This window comes from Sturnira hondurensis, unplaced genomic scaffold, assembly GCF_014824575.4.
Source record: "Sturnira hondurensis isolate 20B ecotype Veracruz unplaced genomic scaffold, ASM1482457v3 Scaffold0002840, whole genome shotgun sequence".
NCBI lineage: Eukaryota > Metazoa > Chordata > Mammalia > Chiroptera > Phyllostomidae > Sturnira > Sturnira hondurensis.
In genome coordinates, this window is record NW_028075471.1 from 28,860,449 (window position 1) to 28,881,688 (window position 21,240).

The following is a 21,240-nucleotide window of genomic DNA, read 5'->3' on the forward strand; positions in this document are numbered from 1 at the left end:
GAATGAAGCTGCACTGATTGGTCAGGGATACAGCTATGCAGCTTTGATTAGACTCAGTCCCATTGGTTCAACTGGGATTCCAGGCTCTCATTTATAAAGACTGCCTCAGCCATCCCCAACACTGTGCAGGCAGGCAGTTCAGGGTATGAGGCTGGTCCAGTAAAGTCTTTTCCCTGAAACTGGCTTGTCTGACAGGCCCCTATTTAGAAATGACTGCTATTTTCATTTTTCTTTTTCTTAATTTAAACCCAGTTAGCCACCAAGAGTGATTTCTTCGTAGTTGTCTTCTTTCTCAGGGTCTACACATCTTTGCTTTCAAATTCAGTGTAGGTATAATACCCTCCTGGTAACCAACCTTGAAACTTTTTTCACTGGATTTTAGCTTACGCTTTAAAGGTCCTGTTTGGCACCACCAATTCACATTACCCTAGAAAATGAATTCTAAGGTACTTTTCTTAAAGATATAAGTATTTCATAATCATTAAAAGCATTAATTTTTAATACTGACATTAAACCATCAAAACAACGCGAGGGGAGCCTCCTTGCCCAGAGAGGTCCTCCCTCAGGCAGGAGAAAAGGACTCCCAACGTCCCACCGCCGGCTTCCCCGGCCCTCAGCTGCCGCCAGGGGGCGCGATCCCACCTCCAGCACCAACCGGCCAGGCAGCGGGCCGGCGCTCCCACCCAGAACTCAAGGCCGCGCCTCCGGTGGACGACCCGGGCGGCGGCAGAAGGGGGCGCTGCGGTGACCCGGCGGGCTAGGCGCGGAGGAAGTGTCGTCCTCGCCGCCGCCTGAGCGGTGCAGGCAGCAATGTCGTCGCGACACGGGCACGCTGACTCGGGGGCCGGGGGCACACGGCGGACGCGGGAGCCGCGGGAGCCGCGGGATCAGGAGCTGCAGCGGCGCCGGGAACAGAAGCGGCGGCGACAAGACGCGCAGCAGTTGCAGCAGCTCAAGCACCTCGAGTCCTTGTGAGTCCCCGCCCGCCTCCGGGCTCCTGCGAGTAATGGGCACCGCCTGGGCGCCGCAGTCCGAGACCCGCCTGTAGGGGGCAGGCGGCCCGGCTGAGTTCCCGACCCCGGGCGCGGCGCACTCGCCTTGCAGCCGCCCTACAAACCGGAGGGAAGGTCGGTGCCCGGCTCCCCGCGGTCGCCTGAGTCGGGAGGGAACGCAGTCCCCCACCCCCAGGTTCTGGGGCGCACGTCGGGGGCAGGGGGCGCTCGCAGCGCGGAGCGGTTGTTGATGTCCACTTGCCGAGGTGTCCAAGTTTCGCCTGGGCTCTATTAGGCGCTCTCTCTGGATCTGGATCTCTCGTCTGGAGACCAGAAGTGCGCTTCGGTCCCTGTCCTTTAACGGGGTTCAGGTCACAGGGCCCACTGTGACCCCGATACAATCTTTTCGTTTCTGTTTCTAAGGGAAGAGAAAACGCAGTCCTGTAACGTTAGTTTGGTAAGAATAAACAAAGGGGTGAGGAACCTGTCCCTAACTACAGGGAAGGTGGCCGGACAGGTAGAAGAGTGTAGACTTGCTCTCCATCCCGGAGGACTTTAACCCAGATTAGGGGTGGAAGCTACCAAGAGGCCGATTCCAGCTCAGGGAAGAAAGAGTTAGGACACACACACTCTTGCAGGTGAGCCTAGCCCGACTTAGGAGGCACTGGGCTCCCAGCTCCTGAGGGGTCAAGAAGGGTCCAGGTAACCACTGGGAGGAGAGTAGGTTGTGAAGGAGATTGCGTTAATGGTTTTCCCGTTCTGGTCTGTCATTCTGCGATCCTGTAAGCAGCTGTAGAAGTGCCTCTTGAGCCTTGACACACGATGCATTGCTTTCTTGGAGCACAGCCTGCTCTTTCCGGTGTGGCCTTGAGCTGAATGTCACCCAGTAGGGCAGTGGTTGCAGGATAGGGCCCTTGCATGGCAGGCACCCACAGTCCCGGCCCCGTCAGGGACTCTGTTGGCTCATTCCATCTGCTCAATAAGGCAGATACTCAAAAATCTTTCCCAGCTTAAGGTCAGACAGGGCCTAGCCCAGCCCAGCCCACCCCTCAATATCTTTAACTGTAGGGTGCCAGACAGTGGTTAATACTATATATTTATTGTGTGACTCAGAGACATCAGAGAGATTATAACCTCCTTTTTGCAGATAAGAAAGTGAAGGTTCAAGAGTTAACTAACCTGATCAAGGAATCATCATCCTGTAAACAGTAAAACTAAAGAGGAACCCAGGTGTCTGATTCCCAGACCAATGATATATTTCAGTTGTGACTTAATACTTTCCAGTTGCTCACTTATTTGGTTTGGCTAGTTCTGAAACTTGTTTACATTTAAATAAAGATTTATATTTCCAGAGTCATATAGTTCAAATATCAAATACTCCTAAAAGACAATTAAAAGGGGGCGGGGAGGAAGTGGTTCTGCATCCCTGCTCTTCATTCACCCCACACACTTCACACACTCCCTGCACTCCTGCCTCTAAGAGCCTCAATTAGTAAACTTTTAGGGGTTTTTTCCTACTGGGATTCAACTACATATTTCTAAGTTATGTACTTATACTGCTTTTTTTTATTAAACAATAGACATTCCCTAATAACCTCATGTCATAGAAGGTGAGGTTTCAGTTTTCTTTCCCTAACTTTCTAGTCTCCACCCTTCCAATTGTAATTGTTAAATCAAGTTAGTGTTAACATTATTATAACTATGCAGTACTTTTCACTTGTGAGCCAAATGGTGTTCTATGATTTCTTTTGCTTTCATATCAGTGTTGTTTTTCAGGTAGTTAATACGAGCCTCGGGGTTTTTTTTCTTTTCATTTGCTTAATTTCCTATTACTGAGTGCTAATTTTATTCCAAAGGGTCTGAAACTGAAGAGTACTTTTTCCACATCAGAGCATCTGTCAATTTTTTTAAACCTAGAATCTCACTTCTGTTCTCCAGTAGACTCTGGTTCCCTTCTAGACCCAGTGTACAGCAGTCATCCTGCGACTGCCTCCACCACTGTCTAGTCTCAGATCCCATTCCTGGATCCCGTCTTCCTCCTTCTGTCCTTACCTCATTTTATTGAAGCACATTCAGTAACTTCCTATAAAAAAGTGCATTCTGGGTAAATTTGTTGAGTCCTTTCATGCCTGAAAATTGTCTTTATTCTCTTACACATGGTAAGAGTTTGGCTAGGTGCAGAATTCCAGGTTAAAATTATTTTTGCCCAACATCAGAGTTGGTGTGCACTATTTTAACTCCCGATATTGCTCAGAAATCTGATGCCACTCTGGTTCCCTTTCTCATACAAGTTACTTGTTCGATCGCACCCTGCCTTTGAAGGCTTTAAAGACTTCTTCATCCCTGGTATTTTGCAGTTTTATGATAATGTAAACTTTTTCCTCACTGGATTTTTTTTTCTTTTATTCATCCTCTCCCTGGATTTTTCAAAACTTTCTTAACATTTCATGGCTATTTAATATTCATACATGATTTGTGTTTTAATTTCATTCCCTCCATTTTGTTTTTTTCCCTAGACTTCTGTTGATCCTCTTTTCTCCCCTATTTTACATCTTTTTGTCTTTTCATTCTACTTTCTGTAAGATTTATCTTCCAATACTTCCACCATTGCACTTTAAGTTCCAGTTATATTTTTAATTTTCAAGAGCTTTTCTTTGTTTTGAGAATCCTTTTTTTCATAGGATCCTATTGTTAATTTCATCAATGACATAGCTTCTCTCATCTTTGAGGCTACTCATTAGTTTTTGTTTTCTTCACCTTCCATTGCCTATTTCTTATTTGCCTTTTTTAAAAATCTTTTTTACTGAGAGGTTTTTTCCTACTGTGTAGGGATCCTTAGGTCTTCCTCATTAACAGTGAGGCATTATATCCCATGTGGCTCAGTTGGTTGGGTGTTGTCCTGCAAATAGAAAGGTCACCAGTTCAGTTCCCAGTTACAGCATGTGCCTACATTGTGGGTTCAGTTCCCAGTCTGGCCCTATACAAGAAGCAGCCAATCAAAGTGCCCTGACAGAGAACTGAACCAGTGACCTTTCGATTCAAAGGCTGGTGCTCAATCCACTGAGCCACACCTGCCAGGGCCAAATCTGTTATTTTTAATAGTTAAGTATCACCTTACCATTTGAAAAATATCTTTTTTAACATGCTGCATAAACTAGGAATTTTTTCTAGGGCTAAAGAATTCCTTTTTCATCTAGGAAAAATCACTTACATACTGTTCAGGAATTTAGATCTTAGCTTGTTTGGCCATATGTTATTTGTACAGCTCCTATGGCAAAAAGAAAGCACTGTTAGAGTCAACTGAAAAACATCAGCTCAGTGTTTTGTCACCAAAAAGAATTTACTCAAGAAAAGGAAAGGGTCGCAACACAGTGCACAAAGACATGGCAAGCTACGTGCACACTCCAGCCTGTGTGCCAAGGTGGAGGGGCTTTTGTAGAAGAGAACTGGAAGTTTCGGAAAAGGGAAGCTGGAACCAGAGCTTTATTATAAACATAGTTCTTCTGGTAGGGTTCTCCCATGTAGGGCCTTCCTGAGGTCCAACGGTACCAGGACTTCCACAAGCCCTGGCTCCTCCCAGAGACCCTCCCCACGGATTATGTTTGCTTACGATTTCCCTTAGTCTTTATCATCAGGTCGTGGGACATATACATAGACTGAGCACTTCCCTTCCAGATTCCCCTGGCTAAAGCATTACTGTTTCTAGGGACTGGCTGCCAGTGAAATACAGCCCCTTCCCAACCTGTGCAAACAGCTGCTGCTAAGAGAAACCTGGGCTTAAGACATGCCACAGCTTTCCACTGGAAAATATTTTCAGTATTTGCTTTGGAAGACAGCATACCTAAAAAGTTATTTACTATGTAATCCTTTTTTTTTTTTAGGGAATGTAAATCATCTTTTTTTTTTCACTTTTTAAAAATCTTTGTTTATTTTTGCTGTATTTTTTTTCCATAACCACATATCCGCTTTAGGCCCCCTCTCTCCACAATCACCACACTGTTGCCCACTACTGTGTAATCTTTAGGAAATAATTCCTCCTTTGTCCCTTAGAAAAGCTCTGGATTAGTGATGGTGAGAAGGAGCTCAGAGCAGGCTCCATCACGCTCCTTATTTGGAAAGGTGCAGAGAGGAAGCCAAAGGGAAGTGTTTCTTGCTGTGGCTGCTCATGGCACTTCTCATCCATCACCCACTATGGAAGAAAAAACACTTATGTTCTCCTTCTCTGCACTCAAACTTCACTTACAACACCACACTATAGTCCAGCTGTGTTGGGGGTTCCCAACACCACCGAGCAACTCTCCTGTTCTCAGAGGATACCCAGTAGATGTCTTACACATTTAACTTAATTCTGACACTGTCCACCTGGAGACAGAGCATCAAAACCTACAAGTTAAAGGAACAGTCCCACAAGACTGCTTCACCCACACACACTTTAGGTGCCAATCACCAAATCCAGATTGTCACCTGTGTTGCTGATCAGCTGTAAATGAGAGGTTCCTGCAGCCCCCTCCTGCATTTTGGCTAATTTGCTAGAATAGCCCATGAAACTCAGGAAAACATTTCACTTACTAGATTACTGCCTTATTATGAAAAGATGTAGCTCTGGGAGCAGCCAGATGGAAGAGCTAGATGGGCAACAGACGTGGGAAGGGGCATGGAGCTCCCACCCATGCCCTCTGCAGGGTTGCCACACTCCACATGTTCACGTACCCTGAAGCTCTCTGGACCCCATCCTTTGGGATTTTATAGAGGCTTCATTACATAGGCATGATTGATTAATTTTTGGCATTGGTGATTAATTCAAGCACCCTAGATGCAGGACTGAAAGTCCAACCCTTTAATCACCTGGGTAATTCCCCTGGCAACCAGCCCCCATCCTCAGGAGCTTTCCAAAAGTCACAATGAAAGACACTTCTTATAAAATAATAAAACAAAATTATATTCACCTTTACTGCTCTAGAGTTTTATCAGGAATTGGGAACAGAACTCAGTATTATAGCAAAAGATGCCCTTATGGCTCTTATGACTGAATTACAAGGGTTTTAGGAGCTCTTTGCCAGGAGCAGTGGATGAAGACCAGGAATGTACTTCTTATTACAAATCAGAATATCACACCACCAAAGAGATGTTGTTGTTCACATCTTAGAGGACAGGAGACACTTTCCCCTGACCCAAGCCATGCTAACCACTGCACCCCCACATTTACCCTCCTTTAATGGTCTTTACAGTGGGTGTATAAGAAAAGGGTCCAGATGAGGAAAACATTAAATTGTTGTTGGAAGGGTTTTAGGAGCCACCCTATTTGATGTTGAATAAGGGAAAATTATGCTGGGTAAACAACCTGACCACTATAACAGTTTGGAACCATAATCAACTAACAGGTCTCCTTACCTCACACTTTCCCTGTACTCTCTTGCTTTTCCTTCTTCCAAAAATAAAATTATTGTGCTAAGACCCAAGTTAGTTATCATTTCAGTGAATTTAAGTTTGATCTCAACATAATGATAGTATACCATTGGTTTAATTACCTGTGATCTCTTGAGTGCTGGACATATTTTATTAACTGTTTTGGATATAACATACTTTTAAGTTTTTGTTAAAAAATATACTATTTACCCTGGCTGGGTGGCTTGGTTGGAGTATCGTGCCGTACACAAAAAGGTTGAGGGGGTTCATCCCAGGTCAGGGGACATAGAAGATGCAGCCAATCAATGTTTCTCTCTCATCTCTCTCTCTCTCCCCCCTCCACCTCCCTTCCTCTCTCTCTAAAATCAATAAACACACATAACCCTGAGTGCAAATTAAAAAGTAGTAATAATAAAATGTGTCATGTTCCTAGTAACACAGTTGATGGTGTTTTTTTTTTTCTTTCTAGTTATGAGAAACCTCCTCCTGGGCTTATCAAGGTCAGTGTGAAGTTTGTCCCTTCCGTTATTCTCTCAGGTGTGTCAGACTCAGTGCTCAGGCTCAGTCACTTGTTATGCAAATAGCTGCCTGTGGTTTTGAACCTCCTTCACAAGGGTCCTGTTTCTTCGCTACAGATGCCAGTCACACACTTCAGGCTTTCTCAGGAGCCTGGTCCTTTGTAGAAATTTCATCAGCCCAGTGTTTGTCCCTAGGAAACCAGGGCAGGCCCACGTGAGCTCCTCAGCTATGGTCACTCCCTTCTCTCTACTCCTTCAAACTCTGCTGCCACGGTGCCAACTGACTCACCTGGTATTGGTCCCCTAAGTGTGACCAGCTCAGAGACCAGCAGACCCCAGGGAGCCCTGGCGCTCATCCAGCCCCCAGTCCCTGATGTAGGAGCCCCTCCTCCAGCAGCCTGGCCCCAGTCAGCCTCTCTGGGAGAGAGAGACTTAGAGGACTGGTTCAAGGCCAAAGCAGCCTTTTTGGTTTGCTAACATTCAATTTAAAAAAAAAATTCATTACAAACTTAATATTCATGGAAATGTGAAAAAAATCAAAAAGTTAAAAACATCATTAATTGTGTAATGCAATTCTTTGGTGGTGAAGATACATTTCATGAAAGTTAGCAGAAAACCTGTAATCTTAGAATCAGAATTGGAGCTCACAAATCATTTCTGTGCACATGATTTCTGCGTTACAAGTGAACACTAGTAACTTTTCTCCAAGAACGGCTCCTTCATTCTCATGATGTAATTCCTCTGGTGCAGTTATTTCCATTTATCTGGTCTCATTGTCTTTCCAGTTCCTGGGAGGGTTAGTAAGTGGCAGCTTCACCCCCAGAGGAAGCTGGGAGATGCTGTGTTCTGAAGCAGGTGGAAGAGAATTCCCATGCTTTTTGGCCGTATCAGTTACACTGTTTTCTGTTTTAGGAAGATGAGACTAGGCCAGAAGACTGTATACCAGATGTACCAGGCAATGAACACGCCAGGGAGTTTCTGGCTCACGCACCAACAAAAGGCCTTTGGATGCCGCTGGGGAAGGAGGTCAAAGTCATGCAGTGTGAGTGTGGAAGTGCGTCCAGTCCTCCTGAACACACGCAAGTTTCAGACCACGAGTCACAAAGCACATTTATCCTTTCCTTCACCTCGCTCTGTTAAAGTCACAGTATGATCTGTTTTCTAGATTCGGACACCAACTTGCACGTGTCAGTAAGTGGCCCGAGGTAAGAGGTGCAGCAAAGGTGTGACTCCAGGGCTTCTGCCTCCAAGTGCAGCGGTCTTCCCACAGGATGGGAGCTGCCTTTGGAGTACACTCTTGTGTAGTATTCCTGCAACAGAAAGGGTCTTGCGAGAGTGCCGTGGGGGACAAGGGATGCATCGGGCAGCAGGTCCCTTTGGGTCTTGCCTCAGTCAGTCACCTCCATTGGTGGTGTTGAAGTTCATCCTGAGAGGAGCCACAGGCCACAGAGGGTGGGTTTGGGCCAGGCAGAGCTCTGCATGCGCACCCACACCCCTCCAGAGCAGCAGCCCCTGCGTCCTGCACAAGGTGGCATTTGAAGAAAGGGTCCGGCAGCCTGTTAAAGACATCTGTGTGTACAAAGATTCTTCGTGCACATAATTAAAGTAGCTTTTCCCCATTCCCCTCACTTCAAAGTTAACCACCTGAACCTCTCTTAGTATTATTTTGAAGCTAAGCTTCACATTTTCTAAATAACATGATTATACAAGAGTGGACAAAAGTAGGTTTACAGTTGTAATATAAATAATACCATAATAAATAATCATACAATAGTGAACCCTCTTATGTACTCATAACTGCAAACCTACTTTTGCCCACTTCTGTATTCCTGCCCCTTGATTTTTCAGGTTTCTTCATTATCTGTTGACTTCTTCCTATACAAAACCCTCAGTTTTTGCTACGTTTCCCTACCTCTACGGATGTTATTAGAGCAGCCTTCCCCCAGAGCCAGTGATCCAAGAGGCAGCAAGGTGCAAGCCACACTGTGTCTTATGGCCTGCCCTCAGGAATTACCAGCTGTCGTTTCCATAATGTGCTGTTGCTTACACAGCTGAGGCCTGCTCACTGTGCAAGGTGCCTGCATGACGGTGTGCATGCCAGGACCTGGGCCAGCTGGAGTCCTCTTGGAGGCTGGCACCACACCAACTCCTGTCCAGAAATGAGATTTAAAATGGCTGAGTTCACTTTTGAGCAGAGACTGGTACCTAGATCTCACTGTAGGGTAACCTTTCTGGGCTGATTAACAGGTAACAAAATATTTATTGTCGTAAACAGTAACCTCTGAGATTGTCATTTTACTGTAAATAGTATCTCTGAGTCTCATTTGGCTCCTTAACAGAAAAGTTGTTTCTTGCCAAAGGTGAAGGCCACATTCTTGTGTCCCAGGCCTGATGTGAGGAACAAGGCTTTGAAGTCGCAGCGTCAGTAATCAGTCATCCTCCTCCCCTTCCTGTGTTCAGTGCAGTGCCTTGCCTTCCCACGGGCCTGGCACCTCCACAGCCAGAAACCCTCCTTTCACCTTCTCCAAAGAATGAACCTCCTCTGTTCCAGGGCTGGGGAGAGATGCAATCCCCCTTATTTAAGCTACCCCTTCAATTCCATTTCCAGGAGGATGCTGCCAATTCCTGAGATGTGGGGGGTTCCACAAATTGAAACTGACTTGGTTCTCAGTTCTCCCTTGTGCTGGGTTAGAATTCAGTTTCCTGGGATCTGCTGTTCATTTTGCACACTCTACCTGTATTCTAACTTGTAGTATTTCTTACTGCTGTCTCCTTTCCTATTGTCCCTGTCCTTGTGGTTCATAGCCTTTTAAAGGTATTCTCTTTGCTGTCGTTTTTATGGGATGGAACGTGATGAAAGTAAATGACTCTTTCAATCTGCCATCTTTGCCCAAAAGTCCACCGCACTTTTTTAAGTTTATAAACCACTGTTCTGTTTAAGGGTGGTTAGTTGGGTTTCACTTACTATTTCACAATTCTTTTCAGTGACTTGCAAATTAAGATTGTTTAGTTAGGACCAGAACCAGTTTTACCATGAAGTTAATGAACTTGAGCTTTAGGGTCCCTTACTTGCTCCTTTTAAAGGCCTGTGAAGTCCCAACAATGAGTTTATATGGTCCTGTCTTGCCAAGGCAAGCTTTTTCTTTTCCCTAAAAACCCTCGCCTCCCCTTAGGTTACGTAAGCTTCAGACTCCACAAAACATGGATCCATCCCAGGTGAGAAAAAACATACACATAACCCCTATTCCTACTCTCACTGATTTCCGTGATCTGAGTGTTATCTAGAGCAGAGCTCCTCATACCTGGGGTGGGCCCAACACTGTGTATTTGTAACAGGCTCCCACATGACTGGTCCATCAACCACACCTGGAGTTATAGGGATCACCTTTCCTTTAACAGAGTTTTGATCACAGATGGTCTGGGTCCTTGATACCCACATACCAATCCATGCCACTGACCATCCCTCCATCCTTGTCATAAATGTAAACATGTGTTTAAGGGGTCTGCATTTGCATTAAGAGTGTATTCCTTCTTCCCCAGCTGGAAAGAAATCAAAATAGTGGGGAGATAAGATCAGGGCCATGTCAGTGGCAACCAAGAGTCCCCAAACTTCATTTTTTCCAATGGTTTCCTACTACCAACTCTCAAAAATAGAAAGGGAAAAGCATTACTTTCCTGTCACTACACATATTCAGGAGCAGCCAGCATGGAGCAGAATTGGCTGATCTTATTATAATCCCTCTTCCTGACTCCTTGGGCAAAATTGATGCCTCTATAGTTGCTAGAGCTGCCATAACCAGATACCACAGACTGGGTGACTTAAACCAGAGAAATTATTGTCTCATGGTCCTAGAGGCTAAAAGTCTGAAATAGGTGCCAGCAGCATTTGTTCCTATTGAGGACCTTCCTAAAGCTCTTATCTCCCAATAATGCCACATTTAGAAGTACTAGGAGTTAGGACATTCAACATAATGAGGGGAATGGGGCAAGAGGCATGACACAATTCAACCCATAACACACAGTTAAAAAATAAAATGAAATTACACTTTGCTTTTTGCATGGGATTGCTTAGTGTTGGTTCATTTCTAAAACTCCAAGATTAAAGGATGCTTAAGGAACTAATTAGTTTTCCTCTATTTTCTGGGATCCTACACGTTTCCTCCACTGATTGCATTTGCTTTTAAAATTGGAATCTAATGAAGAATACTTTTAACATGAGCTACTGATAACTTTATCTTACTAAGTAAAAATACATTATCTCACAAAAATATATCCCCTTTTTCTTTGTTTTTAGGTTGGCGCTGTAAACGGTATGGTCACCGCACGGGCGACAAAGAATGCCCTTTCTTTATCAAAGGCAACCAAAAGTTAGAACAGTTCAGAGTAGTAAGTAAAACCCCAGAGTGTCAATTTACGTTTATAAAAGAGGGTGAATACCCATGAATCAGGCAGTCATGAGTGAACTGGAGGTTTACGGAAAATATATTCAGAAACAGAAACCTTTGGCTAAATATCTGGTGTTAACCGCATCTCTGTCAAATTGTGACAGATTAGTTATATTAACAAAAAAACTAACTTCTTATTGAAGTGTTATTTGCTTATTCCTTGGGAACACTGATTCTTTTTCTGAAGCAATTATTCACTTTTTATTTATTATGTAAAAATCATATTTAATAACAAAAAAACAGGGTTCTAGTTTCCTGTTCTTAACTACAGATTAGGTATCTTTCTATTATAAACTAGAAGTGTGCATAAATGATATGTCCCCATTAGATAACAGTAAAATAGATCTGTCAGTTCCTCACTTTATTTGAACAGAGTCACCTCTCAGGGGTGTTAATTCACCATTCGGTTGTTGTTAAAATTCACTGTTGAGCAACAGTTTTGGCCATTTCACCATGTGTATCAGATATATTGGGATTGTCGGCATTTACCAAGCTGCAGTCCACAAAGATTCCCCAGGGATGTTTAAGACATTGAAAATATTGTGCTTTCATTTATCTGGATAAAGCATTGATAGCTGGATCAATTTTTATAGCTCCTCTAACAGATAATTTGGTGATAAATCTAAAAACTTAAAACATATTCAATATTTTTAAATTTAAAATCCTAAATGCTAAGAATTGATCCTAAGGATATAACAGAATATCAATATACACAAATTTTTATGAATATAGAAGGATAACGTTCAGAATTACTTACATAGTTAAAAAATAGAAACTAAAGAAAAATCAGCAACAACTTCAATGGCCAACATAGCACGTAAATGACTGAACACAGAGAAACCATGTAGCCTGTAAGAATTATGTTTTAGGCCCTGGCTGGTGTAGCTCAGTGGATTGAGCACAGGCCTGTGAACCACACGATCGTGGTTCGATTCCCAGTCAGGGCACATGCCTGGGTTGCAGTCCAGTTCCCTGCAGGCCAACTCCCAGCAGGGGACGCACAAAAGGCAATCATACATTGATGTTTCCCTCCCCCTCTCCTTCTCCTCTAAAGATAAATAAATAAATAAAATCTTTTAAAAAATTATGTTTTAGAAGAAGGTAGTGTCATGGGAAGGTGTTCATGAAAACATAAGTGAAACAGAATAGAGACATATATAATACGGTTATAATTTTTGTAAATTATGATAATGACTATAAGAACATGCTAAACTGCTAGCAGTGGATATCCCAGGTGGTAAGATAATAGATATTTTTTAACTTTATTTTTGTATTTACTATGTAAAATTGTTATGGAAAACATTTTCAAAGATAACTCACTATAAAATTCACTCTATGTGCATTCATATTTTTAAGTACTTTAAGTGATTTTAAATTGTATAGCTACTACTACATTTGCCTTATTTTAACAAAATGAAAACATTTCAATAAGCTTTTCCAAAACTGACTTTTCAAGTTCAATTTTGCTGCTCTCCTCCAAGGGGGAACATACAGTGAGTAGCTTGATGAGTAACTTCGAGACTTGTTTTTGGGCACAGGTTTGTTGTACATCCATAAATGAATCATTCTTTTTTTTTTACTTATTGATTTGAGAGAAAGAAAAATGTCAATCTGTTGTTCCATCTACCCATGCAATCATTGGTTGATAAATCAATCATTCTTACATATCATTTTCCAACTCACTTATTTTCCATAATACCTCTTGATCATCTGTCCACATAAACAATGAGAATTACCTCAATATTCCTAACCTTGAGTTATTTATTAATGACTTACCAGGTTTATTTCCTTATAAAGAATATTTAAATTATAATCCTGTATTTGTATAATTGGAAAATCTTTTTTGTACCCTCTGTAAGTTTGAAGTGTGGTGATGCTCAGGAAGAATTAGAACATAGAAAATCTAAAATTACATCAAACCAGGGGGGAAGGCTGATTTCAGTCAAACAGGGTTTTAATTTTAATTTAACAATCTATTAAGCCTAACGAAACCTTAACCTTGTCTAACCCGCAAGGCACATGAGGACCCCATGTATGACATCATACGAGAGAATAAAAGACACGAGAAGGATATAAGGTGAGGTTCCCTGATGATGATAACATCCTCTCAGAGTTTTAAATTACATTAAGTGGGAAAGAACCATTCCGGCAGAAGAGGGGTGGTTTGAGGAGGTAGATTACTTAGTATGAACTTACGCAGTGGGGGGTGATTCAGGAAGTCTGTCTCTGTTAGAAGTTGTAACAATAAGGGACAACTGTAATAGCATAAACATTAAAACATTTTTAAAAATCATACTAAAGTGAGCATTGACTACAAAGACTAAAAGTTTATGTAAACTTTTACATTAAAAAACGTTATAATAGGGACTATAGAAACATGCAGAAACATGTAGGACACTGAAAAGAACACAGAAGGCTTGCACACTGGTTGCAGTCCTGTGAAATAGCCAAGGATGGGGATGAGGATGTGGAAAACATGCAGAAACAAAAATGATTATTTTGTGATTTTTGTTACCCTCACTGCTAATCTTACATCTAAAAGTTTTTTTAAGTTAAGTGACCAATTATGGTCCTCTGACCAATCTCACCTGTGCAGGATACAACAGTTAAAGCAGTTACTGGAAGATTCCACCTCAGATGACGATGGGAGCAGCTCCAGCTCCTCAGAGGAGAAGGAGAGACCCAAGAAAAGGAGAAAGAAAGAAAAACACAAGAAAAAGAAAAAAGAAAAGAAGAAGAAGAAGAAACGAAAGCACAAGTCTTCCAAGTCACAGGAGAGCTCACACTCAGACTGACTGGCGCCGGGCTTATTCAGACTCTCGTCTCGGGGATTGGACACTGGGGCCAAAGGACAGGGGACCATGGGGTCAGAAAGGACGCCAGTGAGGCTGCCTGGTGTCACACGTGTGTGTTCTCACCTACCTTCCAGTGAAGGTGTGACCAGCAGAGAGGGACTCACACCTTCCCAGGTGCTTGCTCCAGACAGCAGCTGACCTCTGGCAGGAAAGCTCTTTCCAGTGTGGTCCTGCTGGTCACTGGGGTTTGTGATTCCTGAGACATGGCGGGGTGACAGGACTGAGGGCTCTGAGGACGTGCCCCACCCCCATGCACTGTGACCCTCCACAGTGAGGCTGCTGAGTTTCCAGCCTGCAGACTGGACCCTCCTCTGTTCTTCAAGATAATAAAAGGTCATTATTTATTTTTTTCAAATATGTTTATCTTTTATTTCTGAATAATACATGCATGTGTTTGAAATTTAAAAGGTATGTAAGGTTTAATTATGAAAACGCTTCCTTCTCTCCTTCTTACCAGAGCCTCCAGCCACTTCTTGCTTTAACTGGAATCTGAGCATCCCCCGTTCCCCCTATAAGTTAACTACTATCCCTAGCCCTTCCTGAACTGTGGTCCTTTTGTCCAACTTTCTCAGAACCTCAAACCTCCTCTGCACCTATACCCACACTGCTAGAGAATAACCACACAGCCATGTAGATTGGTACCCCCACAAATTCATCATCTCCAAACTCAACTGAGTCCATAAAGTTCATCCTCAGACATCGTCCTTCAAACTGGGCATTTTCCACTCCTACCCAGGAAGGCTGTCGGACCTCCCTTCACAAAGACAACCTACCTACCTACCAACCTACCAATCCATCACCATAGTTATGGGAGGCAGAATTCTAAAATGGCCCCAAGATTTCTCCCCTAGTCTCCAGGACTGTTAACGTGATGAACTTTATTCTTATGACTTGATCATTGTTATAAGCACAAGAAGAGGAAAATTACCTGGGTGTTCCTAACCAAATCGTAAGAGCCCTATAAAATTCCAGAGTTTTTGCTGATTCCAATCCAGCGAAAGGTTTTTTTCCACATGCCGCTGCTAACTTTAAAGGTAAAGCAAAGAGATGCAATGCACAGGATACTGCAGACTAGAATTACTAGTTGTGGCAGATTTTAATTCACAGACTAGCAAGGAAAGGGGAATCAGTCCTAGAGAGAGCTAAGGGAATTTAGTTTTTCCAACCCTAATAACAAATACATGCTCTTCACCAGAGCCTCTAGATAGGACCCCAACCCTGTACTCACTTTGATTTTGGTCATGGGAGATGCCAAGCAAAGAACACAGTTGAACCTGCCCAGACTGGTGACCTACAGGACTGTAAGATAACAGACGGTGGTTGTTTCAAACCATTGTGTGGTAATTTGTTATGCAGCAACAGAAAATTAACACAGTGGTTCAACTGGGTTGGGCATATCAGATTGGGCCAGCTGCTTGACCTTCCTTGACCAACCTTCTTCCTTCAGCTGCTTGACTCCATTTCCTTGACTGACAATACTGACTTCACAGTCATCAGGAATTGGCCTTAATACTCGTAAAGCATTTAGAACACAGTCTGGCCCCTTTCGATTCCTAACGCAGTATTACCTGCTTCTGCTACTACCTATGCTATCATTACATACTCCTGCTTCCTCAGGGATCTTCTTCCTTTCATTTTACCTGCTCACTCATGTCCTCAAATTCTTCAACTGCTGTGTTGCAAACATTTAAAAATTGTTTTAAGCCCTGGCCCAGTGGCTCAGTTGATTGGAGCATTGTCCTGTACACCAAAAGGTTGCAGGTTTGATTCTCAGTGAGGGAACATACTTAGGTTTCGGGCTCAATCCCTGATTGGGATGCATATGGAAAGCAACAGAGATCTCTCTCCCTCTCTCCTAACCCCACCCTTTCTCCCCCTCTTCTCTCTTTTAAATCAATAAATGTAGCCTCAGGTGAGAATTTAAAAATTGTTTTAAAATTATAAAAGTAATGTATGTTCATAAAAAGTTCCCAATCCAGAACCACTATACAGTAAAAAGTGAGCATCTATTTAAATGGTTTTATGTATATATCCTTCCTGATATTTTTTAAAATGCATTACCAAACACGCCCTTTTACATAACTAGTTTTATAACTAGTGTTTACAAAGACTAGTTTTACATAACTGAATAACACTTTGAATACTGTCCCATAACTTCCTTTCACTTTGTATACCTGGGCAATCTTACTGCTTACTGTGAGCTTCAAATGGCCACAACAGTCCTTGGTGCAGATGTGCTGATTCATTTAACCTTTCTGTCACAGTTCATTTGTTTCCATTGGTCCCTCTGTGATACTGCGATTTATAAGGAATATGTACTTGGTTATTCAGATGGCCAAATCCATATTTCTCATTTTTGGACTTAGTCCACCATTCATGGTTCACAGTTCCCAAAACCCTTGGAATTTCATGAGCAGTAAAAGCAGTGGAGCAATGTCTTCTATTGTATTTTGTCTCTCATCCTTATTACCTGAAGGCACTTCAGAGCCATAGGGTTACATGAGTGTCACAGGATCAATCTTCTCCACCAAACGAAACACAAAAAGAGCACAGTGCCCCTGATGATAAATGCCAGACTTGTTTCCTTACCAGATGCATGTGCTCCACCTTCCTAAGAACCTCTTGCCATAAATGTCCCTCTCCTTCTCCTGCTCCAACTGGTTCCCTGTCTCAGGCAAAGAGACAGCCTCACCAGGTAGGACAAAGTTGGAGGGATCACTCCAAGGAACTCCCTGCATCCCTTCTCTGTCACCCCCTAGACAAGAAGGGGGCATGCATTAATCGGTTGAAAGACACCAGGCAGCTGAGAGTGAGTCCAGCTGCTAGAGAAGCGGAAAGGTTGGAAAAGGTGGTAAGTGGGATGTGGCAGAAAAAGACAGTGGGGCAAGGGACATGTTCTCACTTCAAGCCATTTTGCCCTGCTGTCATAGCACTGTCTAGAAAATTGTGGTATAAAACACATAAAACTTACCAACTTAACCACTCTTAAATGTACTGTACAGAAGTGTTGATGTGTTGATGATATGCACCTGGTCGTGAAACAGAGCTCTGGATTTTTTTTTTTTTTTTTACAGCACGTAGAGGGGAAGGGAGGAAGAAAGTGAGGGAGGGGGATCGCCTCTCGCGCCCCGACAAGGGGGGGATGAGCTGTCAACCCAGGCCTGTGCCCTGGCCCGAACTGGAGCTGATGGCCTTTCGCTTTGCAGTACGTCGCCCACCCCACTCAGCCACAATGGTCAGAGCTCCTCTAGAACTTTCCCATCTTGCAAAACTGAAACTCGATACTGACCTGAACAACTCACCCATTTCCTCTTCCCCCAGCCCCTCACCCACCACCCTACTTTCAGGTTCTAACAGTCTGACGACCTTATACAACAGGAGTAACGCGGGACGTCCGGTAAGGGTCACCCTAACTATGGAACTTCACGGAATCTCCTGTTCCAAGGCTGAGTGGTGCCCCCTGCGAAGTACAGGCCACACTTCTTGTAGCCATTCACCTGCTGACGGGCATTTGGGCGACTTCCACGTCTTTCCAATGGCGCTGCTGCGCACGAGCGCCCGCCTTCTCTTCTTCCAGACGGACGGACAGACGGACACCGGAGGTGGGGCGGCTGGGCCTCGCGGCAGCTCGATCTTTAACGGCTGCAGGAACGTCCCGCTTCCCACAGCGGCTGCAGCAGTTCACAGCCCTGCCCAGGGCGGACGAAGCTCCCGGTTCTCCACATCGTCACCGGCACTTGCTGTTTTCTGGTTTTGCTTTGCCTTGTTGTACAGTGGTCCCCCTCGCTGCGTGACGTCACATGTCTTTGGGGTTCGACCTGCATTTTCCTGGTGCTTGGAGATGTTGACCACTTGTCTTGCAGAGCCTATTGCCCGTGCTTTAATTGGGTTATTTGGTTTTTGTTCAGTTATTGGAGTTCTTTATGTATTCTTTTTAAAATGTTTATCGATTTGAGAGAAAGAAACATTGATTTGTTGTCCCACTGATTTATACATTCATTGACTAATACTTATACACCGCTCCCAAACCCGGGATCAAATCCACAAGCTGGGCCCCGTCAGCACGATGCTCTAACCCAGCTATTTTCAAACTTTTCCATCTCATAGCACATAGAACCGAATTACTAAATTCTGTGGTACACTAAAAATATATATTTTTTGCCAAGCTGACAAAAGAAAACGGGTATAACTTTGATTCATTCACACCAGGGGGTTTTGTTGTCTTGGCAGTTATCAGGTTTGTTGTTGTTTTTGACAATCTAAGGGAAAAGAGGTCAAGTTTCCCTGACTGGGGAATCAGGTATTGCATGTTTTAAAAAATCCTTGAGGCACATGGCTTGAAAATCGCTGCTCTAAACCACCAAGTACCCTACCAGGGCTACATAGTCTTGATATTAACCCCCACCGGGTATATAGTTTGAAAATATTTTCTCACGTACCCTTAGTCGCCTTTTTGCTCTACCGTTTCCCTTGCTGCTATTGGCCCCACACTTTACAGTCAACACTACTGCGCAACTGCGAAGGCTGCGCCGCGCGTGGCCTTCTGGGGGTTGTAGTCCAGAGCGGCTGAAGAGGATGGAAGTTGAAGGATTTCTCGCCCGATGGGCCAAGGTTAGAATCGATTTTCTATTGGGCGGGGCTAGAACGAGCCACAGCTTGGTTCTCCCTAGCAGAGACAGATAATTAATACAATACAATTCCCTTTTCAGTGCTTGGACAGTAGCCGCACCCAGACCCACCTGCCGCTTGGCCTCCGACGCAGGCCACGCCCTGCCGCCTTTCCCCCGGTCCCCACCCCTCGGCGCTCCGGATTGGGGCCGTCCGCGGGGGCGGGGCTCGCGCAGAGCGGCGGGGGCGGGGCGTTTTGGCCGCGTTGCCAGGCTCTAGCCTCTTGTGGGGGGGTCCCCCCAGCGGCTCCACGACCTGGTCTTTTCTGCTTGGGAGGCGCACGAGGCTCTCAGTTCATGGACCGAGCGGCCGTGGCGCGGGTGGGCGCGGTAGCGAGCGCTAGTGTGTGCGCCCTGGTGGCGGGGGTGGTGCTGGCCCAGTACATATTCACCATGAAAAGGAAGACGGGGAGGAAGACCAAGATCATTGAGATGGTGAGTGCCGGGATTCGGGGCGCCGGAGCGCGAGAGGGCTGGCGGGGCTCCTGATGCTGTAGAAATGCTCGCGAAGCCCAGGGGACCAGTTTTGGACCCTCGACGGCGGCAGTCGGGCCTTTGTTGGGTCGTCTTTTGAAACAGGCAGCAAATAGGTGATAAGACCACGAGCTGCTTCCCGCTGCAAAGTCCGTTCGCCTGGACGTGTTCCTCCCTCCTTCCCGCATCCTCCGCAAGCCCTTGCAGTTAATCCAATTCTAACAGAGGAATTCTTTCTGCACCGTGGCTAGGATGAGTTAGATAGATTATGAATATGTGTAATTTGGCAGTGGTTGAAAGAATGCCATTTATCCAGTTGGAGTTCTATTGTATTAGGATATTATTTCTTCTCTCGAACCGCCAGATTGTATCTTTGTATTCCCTTTCCTCCCAAATGTCTTGCATAACATTTTAGAAATCTGTTTACAATTCTATTGTAATAGAGTGTTTCGAGAATTCTGTTTGAAGTATTTGCTCCAAAGTCGGGGGGGTTTTGTTTTTTAGAGTCAAGATAGGTTACTCACTGCCTTGCTTCTGATATACTTTCTGGATGGAGTGTACACTCCAGGTATACTCCCCATCATGCGCGCTACACACGTGAATGTGTGCGGTTAAATGTTTATGACAAGTCAATTGACAGTCTACAACTCTACTAAATATTAGTTATTTTAGTTTCATGTATTACTTACAATTTGTCAGCTGAGGAATCAGAAAAACTGTTTGGTTGCTACTGGACCCAGGTGGAATACAGAAATATTTCCTGCAACTAAAAGTAAAAAATATTGGCCACTACATGTCGTATGACAATAATATTTCTAGGTTTTGTTTATTGTTAGAATTACATTATTCTTGGGTTATTACTTCTTTTCTACATTTGTAAAACCAGAGCAGCCAAGTTTTATCTTGGACATCTCATTTTGTTTGTGGTGCTCTCCTGCTCAGAGAACCTTGGTGGCTTCCTTTTGTCCCAAACCGAAAATATATTCTTGGGTATCTTTATATGACTCATAAAACCTAATTTTCTTTTAAAAAATTTGCAATGTGCATGTGAAAAGAAAACTGATTGCCATGCCTACCTGTGTGATCTGCTACACCACTTCTCTTAATGAAGGCCCATGAGGCAGAGTGACCTAACTTATCTGTAGTATAGAAACCAGTCAGTCTTTACATACACGTATGTGTACCCACTGTTATATTAATTTATATATGTGCAGACTGCTACTAGCTGTTAAAAGGGAAAAAGTCCAAAGAGTTTGATGTTAACTTACAACTTTAATGGGTTACGTATACAAATGTCATAAACATTTGACTGGGAATCTGAAGACCTGGATTCAAATGCTTGTATTATCTCTTGGTAATAGATGTGTTTTAGGGGGCATGCCCTGCCCACCCACCCCCACCTCACCCTGGAAATCCCCCACCTTAGAGAATATGTACAAACCTATGGATGTCCAGTGAACATAGCTCAAACTGGTCACAGGTGATGTTCAGTGAACATAGCTCAGACTGGTCACTGGTCACCCAGCAGTAACTGCCCAACCCTGTGGGCCTACCCAGAACTGACGAGGTCAACAAATGACCTCTGTCTGGCACTGGGTTTAATAGGTTGTACTGCTGGTAAGTTGTAAGTGAGGGATACAGGGAGTTGCTAGTGGGCTGCGTGCTTCCATGTAGCTGATGTTTCTTTCCCTTTAAGCCTAATTCATCATTCTGTGTGTTCCCTAAGGCCAGCCAAACAGTGGAGCTGGTTTGGGCAGATTTGTGTTCTTTGTATCCCAAACCTCTTGAAGATTTCTAGTTAATTACCATGGTCAATATATATTAATTTTTAAATAACCTTTTTTTGGAAAATGTTTAAACTTACAGAAAAGTTGTGTGGGTTA

At 43.9% G+C, this 21,240-nt stretch overlaps 2 protein-coding genes and 1 long non-coding RNA gene across 5 annotated transcripts in view; 2 read left to right on the forward strand and 1 right to left on the reverse strand.

The window, feature by feature from the left end:
- Positions 1-719: 719 nt before the first annotated feature.
- RP9 (RP9 pre-mRNA splicing factor) lies at positions 720-14,571 on the forward strand. Its single transcript, XM_037041172.1, has 6 exons — positions 720-971; positions 6,868-6,898; positions 7,829-7,958; positions 11,211-11,302; positions 13,377-13,438; positions 13,958-14,571. The coding sequence occupies exons 1-6, from the start codon at positions 811-813 to the stop codon at positions 14,154-14,156; spliced, it is 675 nt and encodes a 224-aa protein (XP_036897067.1). The 5' UTR covers positions 720-810; the 3' UTR covers positions 14,157-14,571.
- Positions 8,237-17,978, reverse strand: LOC118983548 (uncharacterized). The gene is made up of 3 exons (XR_005065741.1): positions 17,550-17,978; positions 10,302-10,456; positions 8,237-8,472 (listed from the first exon to the last, which is right to left on the reverse strand). It is a non-coding gene; the product is annotated as an uncharacterized LOC118983548 (long non-coding RNA).
- A 1,123-nt stretch (positions 17,979-19,101) lies between these two features.
- Positions 19,102-21,240, forward strand: part of NT5C3A (5'-nucleotidase, cytosolic IIIA) — a 44,349-nt gene continuing 42,210 nt past the window's right edge. Inside the window, exon 1 of one of the 3 annotated variants that reach the window (XM_037041168.1) lies at positions 19,102-19,318. In XM_037041168.1, the coding sequence (XP_036897063.1) occupies positions 19,181-19,318 (138 nt within the window). In that variant the 5' untranslated portion in view covers positions 19,102-19,180. The remainder of the gene's footprint in view (positions 19,319-21,240) is intronic. The other 2 variants (XM_037041167.1, XM_037041169.1) reach the window with 2 other exon arrangements.

Bases quoted from the DNA above. Each gene is read 5' to 3' on its own strand.
- RP9 (XM_037041172.1), top strand. From the start codon at position 811: ATGTCGTCGCGACACGGGCACGCTGACTCGGGGGCCGGGGGCACACGG. The intron at 7,959-11,210 runs GTGAGTGTGGAA...CTTTGTTTTTAG, and splicing joins GGAGGTCAAAGTCATGCAGT to GTTGGCGCTGTAAACGGTAT. The intron at 13,439-13,957 runs GTGAGGTTCCCT...TCACCTGTGCAG, and splicing joins AGACACGAGAAGGATATAAG to GATACAACAGTTAAAGCAGT.